Source organism: Herpailurus yagouaroundi, unplaced genomic scaffold (assembly GCF_014898765.1).
Source record: "Herpailurus yagouaroundi ecotype Mexico unplaced genomic scaffold, PumYag 165, whole genome shotgun sequence".
Classification (NCBI taxonomy): domain Eukaryota; kingdom Metazoa; phylum Chordata; class Mammalia; order Carnivora; family Felidae; genus Herpailurus; species Herpailurus yagouaroundi.
In genome coordinates, this window is record NW_024412406.1 from 13,370,118 (window position 1) to 13,393,407 (window position 23,290).

A 23,290-nucleotide genomic window follows, 5' to 3' on the forward strand; every position below is an offset into this window, starting at 1 on the left:
TTGAAAAAAAAACTGGAGGGAAATATATTTTTTAAATATGTTATGACATAAAATTTAAAAATAAGTCTACAAAATAAATCATACTACTGTTTTTAATGTATATGGTATTAAAAACTAGCTAGAGGTAAATATATTAAAAAGTTGCCAGTCTGGATAACGGGTTTACAAATGCTGTTTCTCTGGGACGCCTGGGTGGCCCAGTCAGTTAAGTGTCTGACTTCGGCTCAGGTCATAATCTCACAGTTCGTGAATTTGGGCCCCGTGTCGGGCTCTGTGATGACAGCTCAGAGCCTGAAGCCTGCTTCAGATTCTGTGTCTCCCTCTTTTTCTGCCCCTCCCCTGCTTGAACTCTGTCCCCCTCTCTGTCTCAAAAATGAATAAACATTAAACACACACACACACACACAAATGCTGTTTCTCTGTAATGCTCCAGAACTGAGATGCTCATAGCATTTTGTAATCTCTCTATATCTTGTGGCTGCTGCCTTTATTCAGTAGTTAATACATATTTATTGGGCAACTATTAAGTTCCAGGCATAGTGTTCTAGATGCTGAGAATACAGTGATGATTGAGTTAAGGTTTTTCTCATGGAACTGGCACTCCGTAGAGGAAGTAGGAGATAAACACTATGTAAATAAAATAATGTCATGTAGAAATAAATATGAAGAAAATGAAACAGTAATTGGATAAGGGATGGATCAGCTGAGGTGGGGCAACTTTAGCTGAGATGTTCAGGAAGAGGTATCCCTGAGGAAAGGACATTTGTGAAGAAACCAGGAAGTTGGGAGGGAAGCAGCTACAACTACAGAAAAGCATTCTGGAAAGTCAGCGGCAAGTGCAAAGGCCCTGAGGTGGACATGTGTTTCACTCCTTCAAGAAATAAACAAGACCATTATGGCTGCAACAGAGTGAATGGGGGGACAGTGACAGAGTCCAGATCATGAAGGACCTTGTAGACTGTGGTGAGAAAGTTGGATGATTTTTCTAATTGTAGTTGAAAGCCATTGGAGAGTTTTAAACATGGGCATGTTAAAATGTTTATATTCTTAAAAGCTCAGTCTGATTAGCATATGAGGAAAGGCAAGACTGGAACCAACGCGACCAATTAGGAGACCGTTGAGCCAGCCTGATAGCCTTGGGCTGAGATGGTGGCAGTTCTGGACATGGTGAGAAGTTGCAGGATTTACAGTATAATTTAGTGGAAACACTGACAGGATTTGATTAAGGGATCAGAGGTTGGAGGAGAAGGAAAGCTGAATGAAGGATGACCATTAGGTTTTGACCTGGGCAACCAGATGGGTGGTAGATTATCTGAGATGAGAAGGAGTGGGTTTGGGGTGGTGAGGAGGGTGGGGAAGGAGTTGTACTCAAAAATTCTGCATTGAGCATATTAATTTGAAATACATATTCAACATCCAAGTCAAGAAATTATGTACCTATAGGTTTGAATCTCAGAGGAGAGAAGCAAATTAAAGGATATTTTATTTAAAAAAAATTTTTTTTACATTTATTTATTTTTGAGAGACAGAGTGAGACATCAAGTGAGAGTGGGAAGGGAGCAGAGAGAGAGGGAGACAGGATCAGAAGCAGTCTTCAGGCTCTGAGCTGTCAGCACAGAGCCCGATGTGGGGCTCGAACCCACAGACCGTGAGATCACGACCTGAGCTGAAGTTGGATCCTAAACGGACTCACCCCCCCGGCCCCCCCCCCCCCTTGAGGATATCATTTTAAAAGTCATAAAGACCTCTTCTATGGTAAAGAGTGCCAGTTGAGAAGAGGGCCTAAGATTGAGTATTAGACACTCTAATAATCAGAAACAGGACCAAGGAAAAAGAACTTTCAAGAGATGTGTTAAGCAATAGACAGTGAAGAGGGTGGAAAAGTATGGGGTATCACAGCAACGTAGCAGATGGCATTTCAGGAGCAAGGGATGATGTGCTGTGTCCCAATTGCCACCAAAGTTGAGTAAGACGAGAACAGAGCAGTAGCTTTTGGATTTGGCAAGAATCTTGGTGGTTAATGACTCTGATAAGCACCATTTCAATGAAGCAGGAAGACAATTGGAGCAGTTTGAGGAGAAGACCAGGGTTGACAAAGTGAAGTCAGGAAGGATTGAGTGTCTACAATGACAGGTTGTAGAGAGATGGGTTGGTGTATGGAGGGGATCAGAGGATCAAGGGAGGTCGTGGAGTTTTTCCACGGAAAATGTTTAGACATGTTGGGCCTCAGTGGGAATAATTCAGTGGAAGAGAAAAGATGTATGGTAGCAAAGAGAGAGAAACTGTGAGAGTGAAGTCCTTGGGTAGCAAGGGAAGATGGGTGGCATCCGGAACACAAGATAAGAAGAAAGGCAGAAGTGGCAGCTTCAGATGCGGGCAGGCAACTGGGGTTCGGTAGTGCTAAGAGGAAGCTGTTCTCACTGGAACAACACCTGCCACTCTGTTACTACCGTTTCCTGTCTGCTGCTCTTTGTCCCCACCTAGACTCCGGAGTCCCTTAAGGGAAGAGACCATGATTTGTCCACCCTCATCCTAAGTTTCTAGCACAGGACTTGGTGCGTGGAAGGCTCTCATATGTTTTTTTAGTTTTTTCCAAAAGTTTCGAATTAAATAGTCTACAATGAGCACGCCTGCTTTTATATTTTGCAAAAGTTAACTTTTTACAAGTAAATGATTAATCACAACCTTGAAAACAATTTAGATTGTCCAAGATGTTAAATTTTGATGCCCCTTCCTTAAAGTCATATCTTCAAAGTTCTTAATGCCAAAATACAATATACATGGAAGAGGTATGTTATAAATCATATACAGTGTGCTTCCAGTTTAAGGTTTAAAAAAATAAAAGGTATTTACATCAAAAAAAAAAAAAAAAGATACAGGGTTTGCTACATTAAAAATGTTACAGACGCGCCCGAGTGGCTCAGTTGGTTAAGCATTTGGCTCTCGACTTCGGCCCAGGTCACGATCTCCTGGTTTGTGAGTTAAATTCCCACATCAGGGTCAGTGCTAATAGTGCAAAGCCTGCTTGGGATTCTCTTCCCCTGCCCCACTTGTGCTCTCTTTCTCTCTCAAAATAAATAAATAAACTTTGAGAAAAAAATTACAAAAATATTTTCTACAATAAAAAAAAGACTTATTTCCAAGTAGTGGTCTAATACCATCTGCCACCAATACAACAATATGTTTTATTTATATTTTTATTTTCGATAGCTAATATTTCTTATAATTAGCCAATTACGGACTATAGTCGATCAATGACTCAGCTATTCCACCTTGACTCAAAGCCCCGTATTTAGATGATTTGTTCTCTTACGGTGCTAGAGATAGCAGAACTTGAACTCATGAATTCATGCATTCGTGGAGGAACCCCTCTGTGCCTTAATTTCCTGTCTCTAAAATTGAATGATGGTAGTACATACCTCACAGGGTCCTTGTGAGGATTCCCTACTTCTATATCATTAAGGGCACAGAACTAGCACCCGCCCACAGGAAGCAGTTGAAGAAATCTAGGCTATTACTGTTTACGGGTATCTTCTACGTGTCAAACCCGACACAGTAGAGCTATGGAGGAAGAAGAGGGAGTGACTTCAGGAGGGGTTAGGGAGTGAAGGAAAAGAGACAGTAGCTGGTTTGCTGCCATAATCCCCATGCAGAATTCCAACACTAATCACACCAGAGACAATGACGACAACAACAACGAATCTGCCAGTGTTTAATTTGCAAATGCAGCTGGTTCCAAGCACATCGCACAGTACTTCTCTTGCCCTTTCTTCATTCGTAGCCTCCTCCCACCCCCAGGTCCACGAGAGGAGATTCACTGCTGGCGGTTAAATAGCTACTGTCTCTGGCTTCTGTCATGCTGTGCCGCTCCTTTGTAGAAGACGAGGATGCTGGCTTAGTGTCAAAAAGACGCGTGTTTCTTTGCTCGTGCTGATCAGTGTTCCTTTCCTTGTCCAATTCCGGATCGTGGAAGGATTGAAGGATGGCTCGTGGAACTTTCTGGTAGTCCACAGTGTGGAGCAGAGCCTTGCCTTGTTTGAAGTCTCCTCACCAGGCAGAGCAAGCCTGTCCCTGGGTACGTCCCCATGGCGGCAGTGGGGATGCACTGTTGGGCTCTGGGTTCTGGTCCTCCCTTGGTCAAGTAAGAAAGACAGGAGAGAAGCAAGCTTCAGGGAAACTCCTCCTGTCAGTAAAAAAAAAAAAAAAAAAGCATTGACTTCGATTCTCCCTCAACACTGTGAACTCCATCTTACCATCTCCAGTTTATATATGTGGGAAATTGAACTGAAGTGATTTTTGCCCAGAGGCACTTTGGTAAAGCCAAGGTTGAAGCCAGGGTTTCCTGCCACAGCTGTCATTGCACTAAAACCTGTCTAGCTGTGTCTCCTAAGCTGACCGTTGCTCTTTAGCAACATAAAGGAGGTAGAGTATCCCGGTGCTGTCACACCTTGATGTGATATGGCAAAGCCCAATAATGGCATTTTCTCTAATGTATTCGTTACATTTTTTTAATATTATTTATTTTTGAGAGAGAGACCGAGCACGGGTTGGGGAGGGGCAGAGAGAGAAGGAGACACAGAATCGGAAACAGACTCTCGGCTCTGAGCTGTCAGCACGGAGCCCAAGGCAGGGCCCGAACTCGGGAACAGCGAGATCATGACCTGAGCCGAAGTCGGACGCTTTTAACCGACTGAGGCACCCAGGCGCCCTCTGTTCTTTGAAAGCTTTGGTTTTCACTGTCTTCCAAACAGTAGCTACTCAAGCAACCTAACATCTGCTTTGCCAAAGTTGGAAGATAGGGAGGTAGATAAATAGGCAGGCAGTGGACAGACATTTGTAAATTCCTACTGTTAAATAAACAAATATTTTCCTGCCCCCGTATTACAAAGGAGAGCTGATATGCTGTAAATATACTCCTGCTTACGCCATTCTGGACACTATACAAGGCATAGAAGAGAAGAGATGAAATATATCACTGCCCTCGAGGAGCCCAGATGCTATGTGGAGACGGAAAAGCAAAAGCACGATTTTATTACAGAATGATATTCCCGGTGATGGGGATATGTAAGGATATTACTTACATATAAGGATATGTAAGGATATGTAAGGATATGTAAGGCAGGATGGTTCACCCAGATCGAGGGCAAGGTGCCAGGGCTGTGTGTGTCAGAAAAATGATTGTCCAAGGAAGTGATCTTTGACATGAGAGCATGTGGCATTTAGGCACTTAGTTCGAGTAGGTATAAGGCACAGAGTGCACGCAGGGCAGTGTGAGGTAGGAGGATAGAAAGGGAGACTAGAGCCAGGTCACGGAAGGCTTTGTACACTCTGCTAAGGAAGCTGGATTTCATATGGAATGCCAGTGGTAACCATTACAGAATGCTTAGCATTACCATGGGCATGAATGGCATTGCGAGGTCAAGGGCGTCAATAATCTAGGTGGGAGATCACCAGGGTTTGCCTGCGAGAACAGAATACAGGGGCAGATGTGAAAGCTAAGAGTGTAGTTTGGAAAGACTGGGGAATATGTTCAACGTCGCGGGGAGGGAAGCAAGAGTCGTACTTTCTGGCTTGAGTCATCAGATAGAGGTTTAAAACCCCGGGACAGTTAGCTGGCTTTGGCAGGAAGATGCTAAATTCGGTTTTGAGATGTGGGATTTGAAGTGTACAACATCCTGCAAGTGGTCGGCATGCAGGTCTGCAGCTCAGAGAACTGAGCTTGAAGCCATCAGCCTTGCAGTTGGTTAAGATTTGCCAAGAAGGAATGCACTGAATAAAAAAAGTTATCTCAGAGGAGCGGTCCCTTTGTGAATTTTTTGTTTGGAAACCCAGAATCCGAATATAGGTTGAAGATTCCTGATTCAGAAAATGGAACGACTCCTGTGAGGCCACAGTGGTGATTCTAGCCAACTGATGGTCAACCTGCCCATGACATAAACGGCCTTCCTGGTTTTGCCATAGTCTCTCTACTCGGAGGACGAAGCTGTGGGGAGGTGGTGTGGTCTGCGGAAAGAGTGAACGCCTCAGAGATGGAGAGACCCCGAGTTCAGTCTTCATTTCCGACCGATGTGTGACCTTCACACAGTCAACCTGACAAGCCTCAGAGATGACCCGGGGGGCTTATTAGGAAATGGCAGAATCTAGAGCTCCAGCCCAGTGCCTGCCATTTGTTGGACCTCAGTCAACAGGAGGACCACCACTTCCTGAGTAGAAATGCCCCATCAGCTTGCCCGCAGTTGGCCGGATGGCTGTCGGTCTATTTAAAAACTCCCGTGAAATCGACCTGTTGGTGTCACACAAGACAGGCTTTTCGTGCAGATTCTTGATTTTGACAGGTGCTTACTAATCTTCAATCTGGGGGAAGAGTCACTGTTCTGTGAGGTCTGATTTTACTAATTTACTTGCATAGGAAGTTTGTTTAGTACAGAGAGGAATTCCTTTTTTTAGATTGACTAATGCAAGAGAAAGCCTGTAACTTCAACTTCCCCAAAATGTGTCTAAGTTGCAGTCCCTGGGGACTTCTCCTGTTTCAGTGCAGTTACAATGGAGCCTCTATGCGAACAGCATTTCTAAGGAAACGCTTTCTAAATCCTGGATTCTTCTCACTGCTAATTGTGTGCTACTCCTTTGTAAGGCAGGTGGAGGGTCAGGGCAGGGGAGAGGATGCCATGTTTTTATCAACATTATTTTGCAGATTTGTTCACCGCCTCAGAAATAATTGACTGAGAATTATCTCCTGGTACTGGCATTTTGTCAGAAAGCTAAAGGGAGCTCTTACGTGCAAGATATCCCTTCAGTTGGTGGGAATTGTTTGTTTTAAACGCATATTGCAACCCTACTAGACTTGGAGATCAGCTATATCTGTTAAGCAAAAAATCAGTACCTCGGAAAATTAACAGTTGAAAGATCGTGTTTAGCACGTATGTAGTAAGAACATGTAGGGTTCGGGTAAAACACAAATATTTTCTCTTTTTTAATTTCATTTATGTCTTTTGAGGGAAAGAGTGCAAGTGGGGGAGGGGCAGAGAGAGAGGGAGAGAGAGAATCTCAAGCAGGCTCCCTGCTGTCAGCACAGAGCCCAACTCAAGGCTTGACCTCAGGAACCGTGAGATGTGCCCTGAGCCTAAATCAAATCAGATGCTTAACCGACTGAGCCACCCAGACGCCCCGAATATCTTCTCTTTTTAAAGCAGCAATTATAACATTTACTTTCTTTAAACTATACCGAAAAACATTTAAATTTCAATTGGCAGAAATGAATATTTCATTGTACTTACAATTGCACACCTGTTAAAAATGGTCCTAGGCAGAAGCCCCTCCTCATTATTGGCCAAGGTCCTTGCAGCAATTGCCAATAAGGGCTCTCTGCAAATCCAAGAGAATATGTGAAACTTTATATCTGAGGCAAGACACAAATGGATTCTGTAAAACTATTTTTCGTGATAACGGCAAACAAGATGAAGCTATCCCTGTTCTCAAGGAGCTTCGAGTTCAGGGAAGCCCAGAGGAGGGGGGTGGAGTCGAGCACGGGTGCTGCCCAGAAATTTGAGGGTGACTCACACACTGATGGAAAAATTAACAAGGCTCAGCAGAACTGCCTGGGGTGGGCTTTGGAGAAGAGTGATCTAAGCAGCAGTATAGTAAACGAGCCTCTGAGTGATAGAAGTTATCAGCTGAGGAAAATATAGCCTAAGGAGATAAATGAATGTCATAAACTCGGTGACACACATCCTTCACACTGGTCACTCGCTTGAACGCTTATTAAGCAACGACCGTGCTACGCGGAAACATGATTTTAGGCGCTTAAAATAGAATTGTAACGAGGACGGACAGTTGTTGCCCCACTGAAGTTAACGGTCCAGAGGGGGAAAAAAAAAAGCTGGAAGTGAGCAGCCCTTGCCTGGTTAAAAGAAATATGAAACACGCATAAAATGGAATATTAGGACAGTTTAAAAAATAACACAGATGATTAATATAAAAATGTCAACGTATTGTTGAGTGGAGGGGAAAGAGGCTACAAAACACGTATCTGGTTGTACCTGCTTTTCGGGTGTGTGTCCCCCCAATGAAAATGTAAGCCCTGTGGAGAACGGGAGGAACTTTGGACAGTTGAGTCAGTAGGAGGGCAGGAAGGACAGTGGAAGAATTTAACAGCGGTGACTTCTGAAGGATGGAACTGAAGTTTCTTTCTTTTATACGCTTTTCTGATTTGCATGAATTTTCTACACGGGTGTGTGTTATGGTCAGACAAAATAAATTTCTTTTCATAAAAGTGCTTTTTAACACTTCTGTGACATAATGCAGCAACCTTATCACTTATCTTCCGGTTGGCTCATCGATTCTGTCATAACTAATTCTGTCAGTCGGGTCGTTGGAAAGGTTTTGTTCCATGTCAGCCGTGTGCTTGGTCCACATCAAAAAGAAATAGTCAGAAATAGGGTCCTATTTAGAAAACAGAGAGAAAAAGACCCATGAGAAGTTCTCTCTTCCTTCAAAGAGTTTATTATCTGGTGGTATACTTATCTGTCTATTTCCTTATCCATCAAAAGTAGATAGGGCTTTGGGGAGGATTAGAAATAACACCTAAAACATAGTAGGCTCTCAATAATTGTCCCTACCGTCATTCAGTGGGTTACAGAGCATACATCAGAGGTTGGAAAACATAAAACAAAACAAACAAACAAAAAACGAAAAACCCTAAAATCTTGACAGAGGAATTAATTGCCTTGGCCAGGAGAGAGAAAGGGGAGGCATGCCAGCAGACGATAGACACAGCTATTGCCTGTGAAAGGGGAGTAGAGGCCCGGCACAGAGTGTGCGGTGGGCTGCAAGGGGTAAACAGGCGGGCATGGCCCTGGATAGCCAAGGTTAAGGTCATTATAGAGGCCCTTGAATGCCCAGCTTCATTGGAATCTATTGTTTCCCGTTTCATTTTTCCCAAGTACGGATTGACCACCTTCTGGCTAAGAGGCAGAGACGGACAGAAACAGAAGTGAAACGTATTACCCGCTTCCAAGAAATTGATATTGCATGTTGGAAATTGTATTTTCAGGTAGAGCAAAACCTACGTTGAGAAAAATGTTCTGAAGGTGAAGGTTGAAAACAGAGTCCCAGCAGTATGATGAATTCCATTTCATATTCTCAAAGCTCTGTAAGAATTCTAGTTCATTCCCTGGGAGAAAATTGTAGTGACCCTCCCCTGCACCCACCGCTCTCTCCAGCCCTGTGATGTCTATCGGCCCTTACTGGCAATATGTGTATCTGCTTTATTTTTGAATGCTTGGTGCCTGGTATGATCCCTGGTGTATAAATAGGCCATCAGTCATTAGTTGAATGTGTGACAACCTGAACAAAAGAACAGAGAATGTGTGTCCCATATATTTTCTAGAGATATTTCCACAATTAATATATAACATAACATAAATGCTATATTCACGGTATATAATATTTTCTTGAATACAACCAGATTTATAACGAACAACCAAAACATGATTATCTGGTACTTTAAATATTCATGGAAAAAGAAAGGGCTGGTTTTCTAGGGAGTGAGAGTATGAGTAAGGATGAAAATTTTCCTTAGTTTTCCTTTCAGGCCCCCACTCCTCCCCCTCCCGCATTGACACCCAGTGGGTGGGGCATACCAGAGCTCCCCATGCTTGAGGAAACCACAATCAGATAGAACAGTTCACACCAAAGTAATGAGGCTTAAATAATTTAGTCCTAATCTGAAGTCTTTGTCTTATAAAAGCACATTCAAAAGGAATGATTTCAGGGGGTAGGATTTCAGATCATAATACTTGAAAGAGAGGAGAGAAGTTTTGAGTAAGAAAGTGCACTTGAGAGGTCCTCACTTCCCCGTGAGAAGCTAACAGGCAAGTGACATGGAACCTTCCAGTAGCTCACAGAACCCTTTTTTTTTTTTTAAGTGCCACTGTCCGCCTCTGCATACTTTTCTCTCCAGAGTCAGTAATAACTCTATGGCAAAAGAAATCGGCTTGGAAAATTTTTATCAACTTACCAACTAAGGATGTTATTCCGAGCTACACATTCCTCTACATGAAATTGAGGAGTTTTTACTACTACAAAAGTATCAGTCCGTATGATGTGTTAAATTAATAAATTGAGCTCTTTTAAACTTTCAAGTTTCACTCCCCACCCTTGCATAAAAGGGTCACTTAAAAAGCCAGTTACGTTCAAGTAACTCTTTAAAAGCTGTCCTGATGTGTGGTTTGCAGTTAAATGAAGATGAATTGATAGGTACAGAATGGTGATAAACTGGAGCTAATATTTCTTGCAAATATTTAATTTTAAAGTAAAAATTGCTCCAGAAAAAAAAAACACTCCTAAAACATGACCTATTTAATATTACAGCTTTTGTTCCTTGTTTGTGTGTGATCAAAACAGACATATTCTGTGTAAATTCAAACTTGTAGTTAAAGGCTTTGTGAATAAATTAGTATATGATTCCCTTTCCTCAAATGGCAAGGAGGACTAAGGAATGTGACTGCAGCAAAGGATAAAAGGGCTCCTAGTTGGAGTATCTTTTCGTGCTTTTGGCCACAAGTTTGGGATAAAAAGAATGATTTTTATGAGCATGTGATTATTCACAGCAAGATGAGGGTTGGTGTCACTATGAAAAATTCTTCTTCAGGAGATGGTCTCAGCAGGAATGATCTAGAAGAAAGGCAACAGGAGTTACAAAGAACACTGTTGCCAGTGACAGATTGTGTTTGCAAAATGATGAGCAAACCCATTGAAAATTGAGAAACAGTTCGGCAGTAAATCCAAGGCTTATTCGTAAGAGAAGTTCTGACTCACCGTTCAAAAGGATGACACTTATGTTAGATATATGCTGTTTTCTTTTTTTAAGTTCTGAAATATTTCGTAGATTAAGTCTGCCTTTAATCTTTTAATACATGAAAAATCACATGATACAATTAAAAATATGGATGATATTTTTAGGATAAAACTGTATAATGCAGTTTAACATTATCAGACACTATTGCACAGTGCTATTTTGTATTTGAAGGTGTGCACCCTTTTCACTGGCTCCCCCACCAATTTGTAAAATAGCTCATCTTCTGACATTAGCTGAATCATAAATGAAGCTTTTAATTCGGGCCTGAGCTTCTTGTGTATAATATCATGTGGTAGGGGTATAGAACGCGCGGGACATAATGAAGAATGGATCTTGCAGCATTCGATATAAAGTATTCACTGTATCCTTAACTTTTTAAAAAGTAATTATGTGTTGAAGTCATTAGACCAAGTGCCACGGATTCCATAGTTATCAGTTAAAGGAACCCATTGATTGCGCGTTGAGCAATTTTAAATTAGCCCGTTTTATTTGTAAAGAGCTTATTTTCAATTCTTTCTGGCTCTCTCTTTTCTGGCCTCGCTTTTTCTCATGCTAACATTGAGAGTAAGAATAGAGACAAATACATTTTATATAATCGTGGGGTAAAGGTATTCATAGTGGGACAGAAGGAGGGAGCTGCAGGGAGAGTGAAGCTGGCATATCAGATTTATTAACACTGCACCACTCGCTAAGAAGGAACTCTTCATGTGATTCCTGATGATGACATCTTATTTTTAACGAGCACATTTGAAAAGAAATTAATCTAGAAAAATATTTAAAAAAAAATTTTTTTTTAACATTTATTTATTTTGGGGACAGAGAGAGACAGAGCATGAACGGGGGAGGGGCAGAGAGAGAGAGGGAGGCCCAGAATCGGAAACAGGCTCCAGGCTCTGAGCCGTCAGCCCAGAGCCCGACGCGGGGCTCGAACTCACGGACCGCGAGATCGTGACCTGAGCTGAAGTCGGACGCTCAACCGACTGAGCCACCCAGGCGCCCCTAGAAAAATATTTTTAAATGTTCTTTTTTAATTTGTTGTTAACCATAAGCTTGAGATTCCTGTAAATTTTTAGGTCGTGATCTGAAATATTTAGCATACCTTTGTACGTCTACAAATAACATTACTTGAGTGCTTCATTTTATCTTTTGCCTTAATATGCCATCTTCAGGCACTTTCAGTAAAGATTTTATTCTCTAAATAGTGTGTGAATATTTATCTAAACAGAACCAGATTGAAATAGTTAATGCCTTCTTACCTTTGTTGAAACTGCTGTAATTCACATCTTGGGTTTCAAATACAAGTACCTAGGTCTCCTAGCAAATGGAAACAGAATTCTAGTAAAATCAATGTCTCATTCTGGTAATCTCTACAAGATATTGTACCATTAAATAGATTAAAATACTGTTTTTATAAGTAAGACACAATAGTTAAAAGCAGTGTGTATCTTTACAAGTTGTGTTTTATTATCAAATCTCAAAATTGGGTGTTAAAATGCCTTATTAGTTTCTGAGATTTGAAATTTGGTCCCTTCCCCCCCCCCACCCCCCGGCTGGCTGCTATTAGTTTTGTCCTCCTGTCAAAACAGATAGAGGGACATTTAGATATTGACTTTTAACATGCATTCGTGCCTATACTATGCTGAGTGCATATTCTAGAGTGAGAATTTAAAGACGAGTTTGTCTGGATATGTTCTAATTCTTTAATGTACATTTCCCAAAATTGGCAAACCAAATGAGGCCAATTTCAAAAAAAAACTCCTTCTCCTGTGCCTTAGCCACAGGTAATCTGCATCCTTTTCTTCTGCAAGGAAGCGTTGTGGTGGGAAAGCGAGGGAAATGGGAGGGTCGTGAGGTGTTCCCCAGACAGGCTTGATAGGTCCAGACCACCTGCACACGCGGGACTGAGGGGCTGCGAATAGCACACCACACCCCGTTTCCACATGGCCATGCTGCAGGCTCGCGTCTAGCCCTTGATGCTGGGCACAAGAGAACAGCAACACTTAAGCTCTTTATTCTGTCGATTTAAAAGTGCAGTGCGGGCTTTGACACACCTTTAGAAAAGCACATTGCAATCACATTATTCCACATCACTAAGTTTAAATACACAGTATGCTGATTGGGCAGCCTCCTTTTTGCAGAGAGAATCGTGCAAGTAAAAACCTGGTGTTTGCAAATTTACTAACTCACAGACAAAATGCCTAACCCACAGAGATGGGTGTACTCAGTGTGATTGTCCATGAATGAGAAACAGCACTCGTCACACCTCTCCCATCCGTTGGCTTATTCCTGGATCGCCCCTTCCCCCTGGACTTCTGAATCACAGAGAATCTCTAGAGATGATCCATTTAACCTCATTTTTTTCCAAAGAAGTTATAAAAATGTCTAGGGAGTCAGGAGTTATTTCCAAAAACCGCTGTGGAAATCACTCCCTTAAAAGCTCTGTCACTCGAATACTGGTCACCCTGTAATGCCACCTGTACGCTTTAGATTTTCTGTTAGAAAGAAAGAGGGTAGTGTGGACAGATCCGCAAAGGGATGGTTTTTTCCCCTTTTTTCTCTCTAAGGTACTCCTGGTCACTTGTCAAGATAAAACTTTCAGACAGTTTGTGTGTTTGTCTCTAAAGTACTGGAAATCCTTCCGTACTCTGTACAGTTAAACATTTTCGTGTTCAGAAATAAGAGGGAAACTTCTTTCTAGTAACTTGTAGGTGTCTATGGTACCGAGCGAGTATCTATACTGTTCAGTGGGGAGGTGGGAGCAGTGGATGTAATTGCCTGATGACAGGAGGGGACAGAGGACCCAAGGATCCTTTCCTCTGCCTTGGCTAACTCCGGCTGGTCGCCATAGGCACGCCAACGCACAGGCACCATGAAAATAGCCCGTTCTCTCGTGTCTCTTTTTTCCTTTCATTTTTCCTTTGTAAAGGAAGGTATTGAAACAATTAGTTGGCAGTGTCGGGTTAGTTTTCTCACGGTAAATTTGGAAAATGGAGTGAACGTAGCCTCGGTCAGCAGAATTTGGGCTTGTATAACTCAACTTCTCCAAAGACGTGTTTGTAACATTTTTACATTGTTCCCTTTCATAATGTGCAGTCTGCCTTAGAGTCTTCTTAGAGTCTATTTATTCAAAGACTGTAGGTTTACTTGGAGTTTATGTTTCTGGTGTCAAGTTCAGAGGTATAGTGCCTCAGCAGGCCGGTTATTACATCACTGCGCTTGGCATAGATAATAAGACCCATTGTAACTGTCTTAATTTTTTTTATTAATTTTCCTAAACTAACTTGAATGGTATGGTGTTTTTTTTTTTTACATAATTATGGCACAAGTGAAAGGCTTGGAGGAAAAGTACAACCACTATGGTATCAAAGCAGAATAAATATTTGCAGAAAAATTCTGCCATAACTTAATATTTTGCATATGAGCCCCTGTACAAAATCTGAGTTATTCCTGGGGCTTGGTCCAAAAGAACATGTCTGTGGCCCGACCCTGGAAGGCCAGAGATGATGACGGATCAGAAAAAGGTCAGTTTGAGTTGCAGTGCCAAAAATAATGACAGAAGGGACCAAAAAGGCAGGATAACAGTGCAACCAGAGTTCTGAAAAGGAATGTGCCTTTGCCGCATGGCTGTTGAGATCGTACCCCATGTGGCTTTCTTCATACTCCCAACACCAGGACTGGTGTTTAGCTGCTTCATGTGTTGGCAGGTTTCCCCAGCCATCCATGTGAGCATTTTATAATCCAGCCCCACGAGTGCTTAGATGTCTGCGAGCTGAGGGCCAGTAGTAACTGAAGCTTCCTAATTTTATTTATCTTACTCCTCTGTGAAGCACACGGGCCATGGAACATAAAGGGAAGCCAGGCAAGGGTAAACTCTGGTCCTTTGGTTGGTGGTGTTTATCTGCAAGATGATTGTAGAAACCTTTTGTGGAGAACGGAGGTTGCAGACTAGCACCTGTGGGCTCCACCCCGTGCCTCTCTGATTGTTACCGTCTGCCTTCATTCACCTCCTCTCCCCTGGTCAGATCCTTGTTCCTGGGCCTCCAGCCTTCTAGCTGTGTCAAAGCCACACTAACACCTACACTCTCACCACCTACTCCCACCCCCTGGCAAAGGCCCAGTTGCCACAGTGGCTCTCCTTCCAAGGTGATTTCAGCCATTTGACGGCCTACTGGTGAGATGAAGGGCCGGGGTTTGTCCCGGGGGACGGAGGACTCCCGTCGGAGCTCCAGGCTGGGAGAGGGGGCCGTGGTGACGGACGCTGGGCACAGTAGGAGTGGGGCAGGAGAAGGGGAGGGTAAGTGTTGGAGCCGCAGTCCCTACACTCCAAACAACCGATAGGCCACGAAGGACCCAGATGGCGGCCACCACGAGGAGTGGACAGTGGTCTGCATCGTGTGAAATTGCGGGGCATGGGAAGAGCCGGCCAGTTGGAGGTCAAAGACGTAGTGTCTCCGCGCTTACGTTATATAACTTCTCTGACTCTTCGTTTTTTGCGTCTGCGAAATGAGTTACGCCGATAAATACTCTTCTGCCTTCACCATAAATCAGCAACACTCATTCAACTCAACAAGAAGGACGAATACTTGTGAGGGAGGGAAACCGTGTGCCCGCCCCCGCAAGAACTCTACGGAATGAGAAGAAAGGACTTACTGAAGTAGGTTGCCTTTACTTTGGGGAAGGAGGAATATACTCAAGTGATACAAAGAATCGAACTAGGACATTCTTTTTTTTTTTTTTTAATTTTTTTTTTTCAACGTTTTTTTATTTATTTTTGGGACAGAGAGAGACAGAGCATGAACGGGCGAGGGGCAGAGAGAGAGGGAGACACAGAATCGGAAACAGGCTCCAGGCTCCGAGCCATCAGCCCAGAGCCCGACGCGGGGCTCGAACTCCCGGACCGCGAGATCGTGACCTGGTTGAAGTCGGACGCTTAACCGACTGCGCCACCCAGGCGCCCCGAACTAGGACATTCTGATAATCAAGTGTCAACAGATTGTGTCTCCTCTCTGTGCGTTAAGATTTCTGAAAAGGGGCAGGCCAACCTCACGTCGCTTTAGCAGTAATCCAAGTTCGGTAATTAATCGTAAAGTGTTCCTAGTGAAGGATAGTCACAATTTTGCCTGGCAGTGGTCCTGGCTCTTGCTTAGAACTTGTGCTCTGTGCGTGTATATGAAAATTGGTCCAATGAAAATGTTTTTTATATATTCCTCTACTCTTGCCTTGATACGGAGCCTTTACGCACAAATGTGGCTGATTTGGACATCCCTTTGGAAAGCCGTGGACAAAAGATGACTCTTTTCCTACCTCTTGATCCCTTGCCAGCTCCCATAGCAATTCTTGAATGTATGGTTTCGAGGGTAACACAAGCCATCTCCAATAGCCTTCCCTTATGGGGACCTGCTTTCTGGCTCCCCAAGAGTTGTCTTGCATGTCTGGAACTATTTCCCAGAGAGAGGGGATAACTTGCCCAATAAGTGCCACCTCCCCCCACCCCGCCTCACCGCCACGCACAAGTTGATGTCTGACATCAACAGTCTGGGATCCCAAAGCTATGTTTTGTTCCTGTTACCCAGCTTCAGTGACTACGAACCGTCTCTGGCAAGTTTGCCCTGTATCTCTTTACCTGGTGCTGTCCCTCCCCGAGCTGGGAAAACAGAATTTGAGTTTTCAGACCTCAGAAGCTCTTCTGGACTAAATAGAATTCAGCCATTCAGCAGGGGGATGGAGGCTCCTTTGAATGTTCCTCAAGGCGGTTCTGCAGCATTTGCTACAACTGTCATTTATCATGTGTGTAGTTAATTAACTTCTGTCTTTCCTGCTGAACTGTACGTGCCTTGAGGGCTGTGGCTGATGACTGCATGCTGCTTCCAAAGCCAACTCCTTGCTGTCACCTGCTAGCCCTTGTAACTCTTCCCGCCTGACCTCCTCCTTGAATGATGGGGTTTGGGGGATGATGGTGGGGTTCAGAGCCGATGGCCAAAGAAAAGAATTCTTGAAGACATCTTTAGTGCAAAAAGATGATTTTGTTAAAGCACAGAGATAGGACCCGTGGGCAGGAAGAGCGGCACAGGGGTTGTGACGGGTAACTGATTATATACCTTCAGGTTGGGAGGGGGTTAGGGATAAAGTAAGTCTCTAAGGTATTTTGGAAGCAAGGTTTTCAGGACCTTAAAGGGGGTACCTATTGTTAGGAAAACATCATTTATTACTGTTTAGTAAAACTTCAGTCATGAGACCCTTCAGATGTATATCAGGGGGCCATAAGCCTAGAGTGTGATTACCGACATATATCTTAGGGGAGGTGGGTAGAGATAAAGGAAATTTCCAAAGGAATTTTTTAAAAAATAGTTTTAATGTTTATTTATTATTGAGAGACAGACACAGAATGTGAGCAGGGGAGGGGTAGAGAGGGGGGAGACATAGAATCTGAAGCAGGCTCCAGACTCTGAGCTGTCGGCACAGAGCGCGACACGGGGCTCGAACTCACAAACTGCAAGATCATGCCCTGAGCCAAAGTCCATCACTTAACCAACTGAGCCAGCCAGGCACCCCTCCAAAGGAATTTTTCTGTGTCTGAGGAGACTCACAGGATCCAGGGGGGTCAGGATGCTGTTAAGCCAAGATTCCCTTTTGCCCGTAGCAAAGTGTTCTCATTGAGGCAGCTGAGCTCCTAGAGGGAGGTCACTCTGCCTGTTTCAAGGACTTGTCACGGGGCTGTAGGCAGTAAGGGAACTTAATTTTTCATTTGCCTTTGTTTCCCACATAACCTGATTGCTTTACCCCCTTACACTCAAACCCCCTTACATCTTCATAAGGGTGATGTTAGGGCTCCGGGAGATAGACTATAGGTTTCTATAGTCTATAGAGATTAGTCTATGGGTAAGGTTGCCTTTTTCTTGCCGTTAACTAAGTTTTCTGTAAACTGAAGGAGACCCCTGTCCTGCATGACTGTGATCTCTATCAGTCAGCCATTCGCTTTTGTCCTTTTCCCTGTTCTTGGGCAGCCGGGAGCGTCTGAGGAATATCACACATATCCCGCCTGGGAGGAAGGGGTGCGGTGCTAGCTTATACTTTGCCCTCAGCGTGCGTTATGCTCCCTCATCACTTGTGCCTTCCTCCTGCCACGTCCTCCAGCACACCAGGGTTCTGCTGCCTCGGGGCCTTTGAACATGCTCTTTCCTTGGCCTGCAAGGCCATTCCGGAGACCCCACACGGCACTGCATCATTCCCTTGCCTGCTCTACTTTTTCTCCTTAGCAGTTATCACCGTCTGACACATTGTACATTTTGCATATTTACTGGTTTGGGTGTCTCCCCCACTACGATGTTAGTTCCAAGATGGTACGGACTTTTGTCTGTTAAATGTTGTGCCCTTAGCATCTGGAATAGCGCTAGAACATAGTAGCCCCTTTATAAATAATAGGACACATGAATGAATAAATGACGATCTTTCTAAGCTAAGGCACCCAGTAGCCGGCTCAGATGAGTGTTGAGTGCAAAATCTACGAGAGGTCATGAGAATTGCTACCTTCTCCCCAAATGAGGCCCCCCGCGAGATACCCCAACACAACAGGGGTACCTTGGGCACCTGCAACCTCAACAGGACAGATTAATGCGTATGTGCTCAGCTGGCTGAAGTGGCAGTAACGTCCCTTAGACTTGTGAATGCTGGCCACAGACTTGGATTCAGTAATGACTCCGATGCTCTAAAACCCTACCATATACATTTTGGAAGTTTATTTCAAAAAATACATTTTTTTTTTTTAGCACATCCAGTCTTTTTGGGGTAAAAGCTTATTTTCCCATGGAATTCTTTATGCTCAGCACTCTGTGTACTAAGCAGTAAACTAGGGTTCTTAGGAATATATCTTGGTACCCGGAAATAATGGGAAGCTTCCTTTCTTGTTTTCTGTGTCTATAGATCCTTCCAGGGGGCTTTTAATGTTGTGGTGGTGTTTCGGTAGGTCCAGAACCCCTGCTCCCCTCCTTCAAATAACTAATTTTCTGAGTTTCAAACAAATTTAGAAACTAAAAAACAACTAAGTCCAGAACGGAAAAAAGAAAAGCTAAAATTAGGCTCTTAAGCAAAAAGCTAGATGGCTTCCAGAAAGTGGGGGGAGGGGAGTCTCATCGTAATGGGGGAGGGGAAGAAGAATTTCAGACGTTGGAATGGGGGGCGCTGCAGTTTCTGATTTGAGAGTGGGTGCACTTAGAAAGCTTCACACATTCCACGTATATTAAGATATTTCCGTATTTTTATATTCTCCATTCTTTGAGAAATTAAAATTTGTAATAGGTAAGCATCAAGATAGTAATAGCAATAGCACAATTTTTCATCAAAATAAAAACATACAGAGCATATTTCCCCAAATATTTCTACAATTATGTAGAAGCTCATACAAAGACTTACAGATATTTACCTGTACGTCTTATATATACCTTATCGATACAAAGTTCGTGCAGTAAGGTATTTTTCTGTTGTTAAGTGAAATGAACAATTCGCAAAACATATTTTACAGGGACATGTTAATGATTTCTTTCTCTCCCTGGGGGTGCTAATGAGGCCCTTTAAAAAAAAACCGCTCCTGATGTTTGCCTCTGTTTCCATTAAAATCATTCTACAAAAAACCCTCCTGATAAAGAATGAAGATTTCCTTGTTGCCACCACACTGGAGTTGATCAGATCTCTGTGAAGCGAGTTTAGTGGCTGCAGGTAGAAGCTTGGAGCTGTTGACACTCAGTTAGAGCTAGCCAAGATACTGAACAGCAGTTCAGATGAGGGCCTCAGCCCCGGGAACAAAAAGACCTGGATAAAGCTGGCGGGAGAAAACAAATACAGGATGTGGGGGGACAATAGCCACAGTGGAGTCATTAACAGTCACTGGAAGATAACTGACTTCTCCATGGTCATGGAGATTTACAACTGCTTGCAATTAAGAAAAGCCTCTTAACGCCCTGCCTTTGGAAGGAATTCTTCCCGCCCCTAGAGTTAACTAACTTTAAGTCAGCTTTGATTCCTTGAATTAAATCCTTTATAAGGTGGCCTTTTCCCTTGTACTCACTCACCTTCAACCTCCTGTCTTCTCCCCAAAGAGAAAAATCCTCCACCGTGGCATTCAGGCTTTGGGGTTTTTCTGGTTTTGTTTTGTTTTTGTTTTTGTTTTGGGTGGGGGGGGGCTACACTTTTTGGTTTTGCTTTTTTTGTTTGTTTTGTACACTCACCGTGCACCCTAAAAGAGTTGTTTACCAACAACACAGAAAACATGTATTTCTGGCTAGATAAATGGCAGAAATGTCTACCCGTGATTTCGTCACTCTTTAAACCCGGGATGAGTACAGGGTTGAAAAAACACTACTATCATTTATCTTCTGAAATATGATTGAATTAATAACTCTGAGGAGTCCCCAAACATGTATTCCAGGAATGACCTGTTTTTTAAATGTTAAATTCACAGTCCACATGTGAGGCCTCCTGGACTTGCTTTTCCTCTTTCTTATCTGAGGTTATGGACCTCGGGAGAGCAGAGGGGGGTTACAAGGTCAAAGTCTTTTCCTCCTTGAAACTTGCTGCTTGCTGGGAGAGGGTTGCCTGGAAAATAGATGCTTTGGAGAAGGGGTTGGGGGGTCAGGATTTTAATTCTGTTAAGCAACAGCTGGTTTGAGTTTCTTTCCACTTCTATCTCCTGCCCCCTTCCTCACAAATCCGTGGAGAGAAAAGAATTTGTTCAGAAGGGACCCGCAACATAAAAATACACCTTGTCTTACTGTGGCACTTGATGTATGTCATCATTGTTCCAAACTGAACGTCAAGCACTATAGGGACAGGCTAGATTTTATCAAGTTAAATAGGAAATACAACCAGAGCTTTAATCAGAAGAACCTTTTAAAATACAGGATACATGCCTGGAGATCTTTTAATAATATTTTTAAACTCACACTTTTAATGACAAGAAGTATAATAAAGGCCTCTGGGGTATTTGGAGCCTGACTGCAAAGAATCGTAACTGAAATAGTAAAGCATTGCCCGCTGTGGGTGACTTGTTTCTGGAGGGGAGACCTTGTTGTCGGCCTCCAAATTCGTACGCCTTCCTTTGGCAACAAATGTTAATTATTGAGTGTCTGCTTTTCACTGGACTGTGCTAGGGACTGGGGATGTAGCCATAAGATGTAGGGGTTCGTGGATGCAGACAGGTGCATGAACATCAACTCAGTCTAGTGGAGCTTTAGCTCAAAATCACAGCCTCCTATTCTAAACAGTTTACACGCGGTTTGGGCTTTAAGCATCAGGTCTGTTCAAATAACATTATTCTATAATAAATTAATAAATCCAACACTTATATAATAATAAAACAGTAAAAAAAACCATGCAAACTACCACATGGTTTGATTGTTTTTATTTGGGTTTTTAAGTCTCCCATGCTTTCTTCCTCCTACGCACACACGCATGCACACACACACACACACACACACACACACACACAGAATAAAACTCACATCTCTCAAATCAATGGTAAACCAGTACCAGATTTTTTCGTCTGGGCTCCTCAGTGCACTGGCCTCAGGCTCTGTTGGTGTGTGGCTCAACAGCAATCAGAGGTCATAATTTCATTGGCAGTTAGCATCAGGTTTAATTTTTCTAGCATGTTACATTTACCGACGTGTCTGGTTTCAGTTATGCTCAGGCACTGACTGAATCAGCTTTGAGCAGCATGATGTCTTCAGGTACCGGAGGTTTATGGAACACACATGCTAATTGTTTTCAATCCCTTTCCTTTCTAAACACAAGAATATATTTTCTGAAGCTGAGTAACAGTAGTCCTTAATGGCATTGCTCATTTTTTTATGTCAAGAGAGGGCCTGGAGTAGGTAAAAATATCAGCTTTTCACAAGACTGACACCTACTGATTGACATTGTTGAGAGACGGACCAATTAAAGTTGTGGGGTCTTTTTAAACAGCTGTGTGTGGTTTTGCAAAAGAAAAAAAAAAGGTGCTTCTCGAAAATGAACACGTATCATTTTTAATTGCATTTTAGGAATGTGACCAAGTTCATATAGATGATGTGTCTTCAGATGATAATGGGCAAGACCTGAGGTGAGCATGTTGAAATGTGAAGTGATTTTCTTCATTTTACAGTTCAATTGCTAGGCTAATTAAGATGAACTTTCTGTCTGGTTAACTTTGGGCTTTTCTTGCATCTAAATAGCACATATAACTTTGGAACAGATGGCTTTCCTGCTGCAGCAACCAGTGCAAACTTGTGCTTGGCAACTGGTGTGCGGGGTGGTGTAGACTGGATGAGAAAGTTGGCTTTCCGCTACAGACGAGTAAAAGAGATCTACAATACCTACAAAAATAATGTTGGAGGCAAGTAGCTACCACCAATATCTTACTGGATTATTACGCTAGTCTGGCTAAAATTCTCAAAGTACGACTCACTTTCACATCACACTTTTTGGGATGTAATAGCTTTTTTGGAGCAGTTTCATCTAACCCGGTGATTATCGTGCTGTGATTTAGTGACAGGAATATTCTCCTTCAGTGGGGTAGATGTTTGTGTTAGTTCTCATCTTTTGATTGTGCTTCAGAATGACGTTATACATACAAGGGAATATGTTGACTTAATGAAAAGTTTAGGGGTGGTGGCGTTTTGCAGCATGGCTAAATCTACATGCTCTAAAGACGACATCCGGAATCTCTTGCCTGTTCTTTCCTTAGGAGTTATTCTAGGTCAGTCCCTCCCAAAAGGTGGCATAGGTGACCACTGATAGATCCACGTTTCTATTCTATGAGCTTAGCACCTCTGTTGGGTGGAAATAGATCTTTCCCAATAGATTCGGCAAAGGTTCCCAGACTCACTTGCACTGGCCAAGCCATGGTCATACACCTACCCTGGGAGCCAGAGGGGGGTTGGCTCTGCCCAAACTCCACGGTTAGAGGAATGGTGTGAGCAGACTCCTCAAAAAGAGATGACTTCTATAACCAGGGCAATGCAAGCTAGAAATGCAAAATCAGTAGGTGTTCCCTACAGTGCTAAACAAGTAGGTGTCCAGTGGAGGCTCATGTGTGAAAAATTACTTCACATACCACAAAGCCTCAAGAAGATATTAGGAGTTGTATTAAATGTTGATTATTTATAACGCTGAATAGGAACTTTGGTAAGGAGGGAATTCGTGTGCTTTTAAATCCACAGGTCTGCTTGGTCCCACCAAGAGGGAAGCCTGGCTGCAGCTGAGGGCTGAGATTGAAGCCCTGACGGACTCCTGGTTGACACTGGCCCTGAAAGCACTCACGCTCATTCACTCCAGGTAGGCTGCTGTCCCCAAGTCACCCCGTGGTGCTGTTGCTGGAAAACAGCCTTTGCTCTTGTTTGTCCATTTTGGAAATTCATTTTCAACAGTCTTTTTTTTTCTTCCTTTCTTTTTTTTTCTTTT

At 43.1% G+C, this 23,290-nt stretch overlaps 1 protein-coding gene across 13 annotated transcripts in view; it reads left to right on the forward strand.

Annotated features, from left to right (window-relative positions):
• The window catches only part of EYA1 (EYA transcriptional coactivator and phosphatase 1), a 172,793-nt gene that overhangs the window by 124,217 nt on the left and 25,286 nt on the right, over nucleotides 1-23,290 (forward strand). For all 13 annotated transcript variants that reach the window (XM_040487612.1, XM_040487619.1, XM_040487613.1 and 10 more), the window contains 3 exons: nucleotides 21,892-21,950; nucleotides 22,063-22,223; nucleotides 23,050-23,164. In XM_040487612.1, coding sequence (XP_040343546.1) covers nucleotides 21,892-21,950; nucleotides 22,063-22,223; nucleotides 23,050-23,164 — 335 coding nt within the window. The remainder of the gene's footprint in view (nucleotides 1-21,891; nucleotides 21,951-22,062; nucleotides 22,224-23,049; nucleotides 23,165-23,290) is intronic.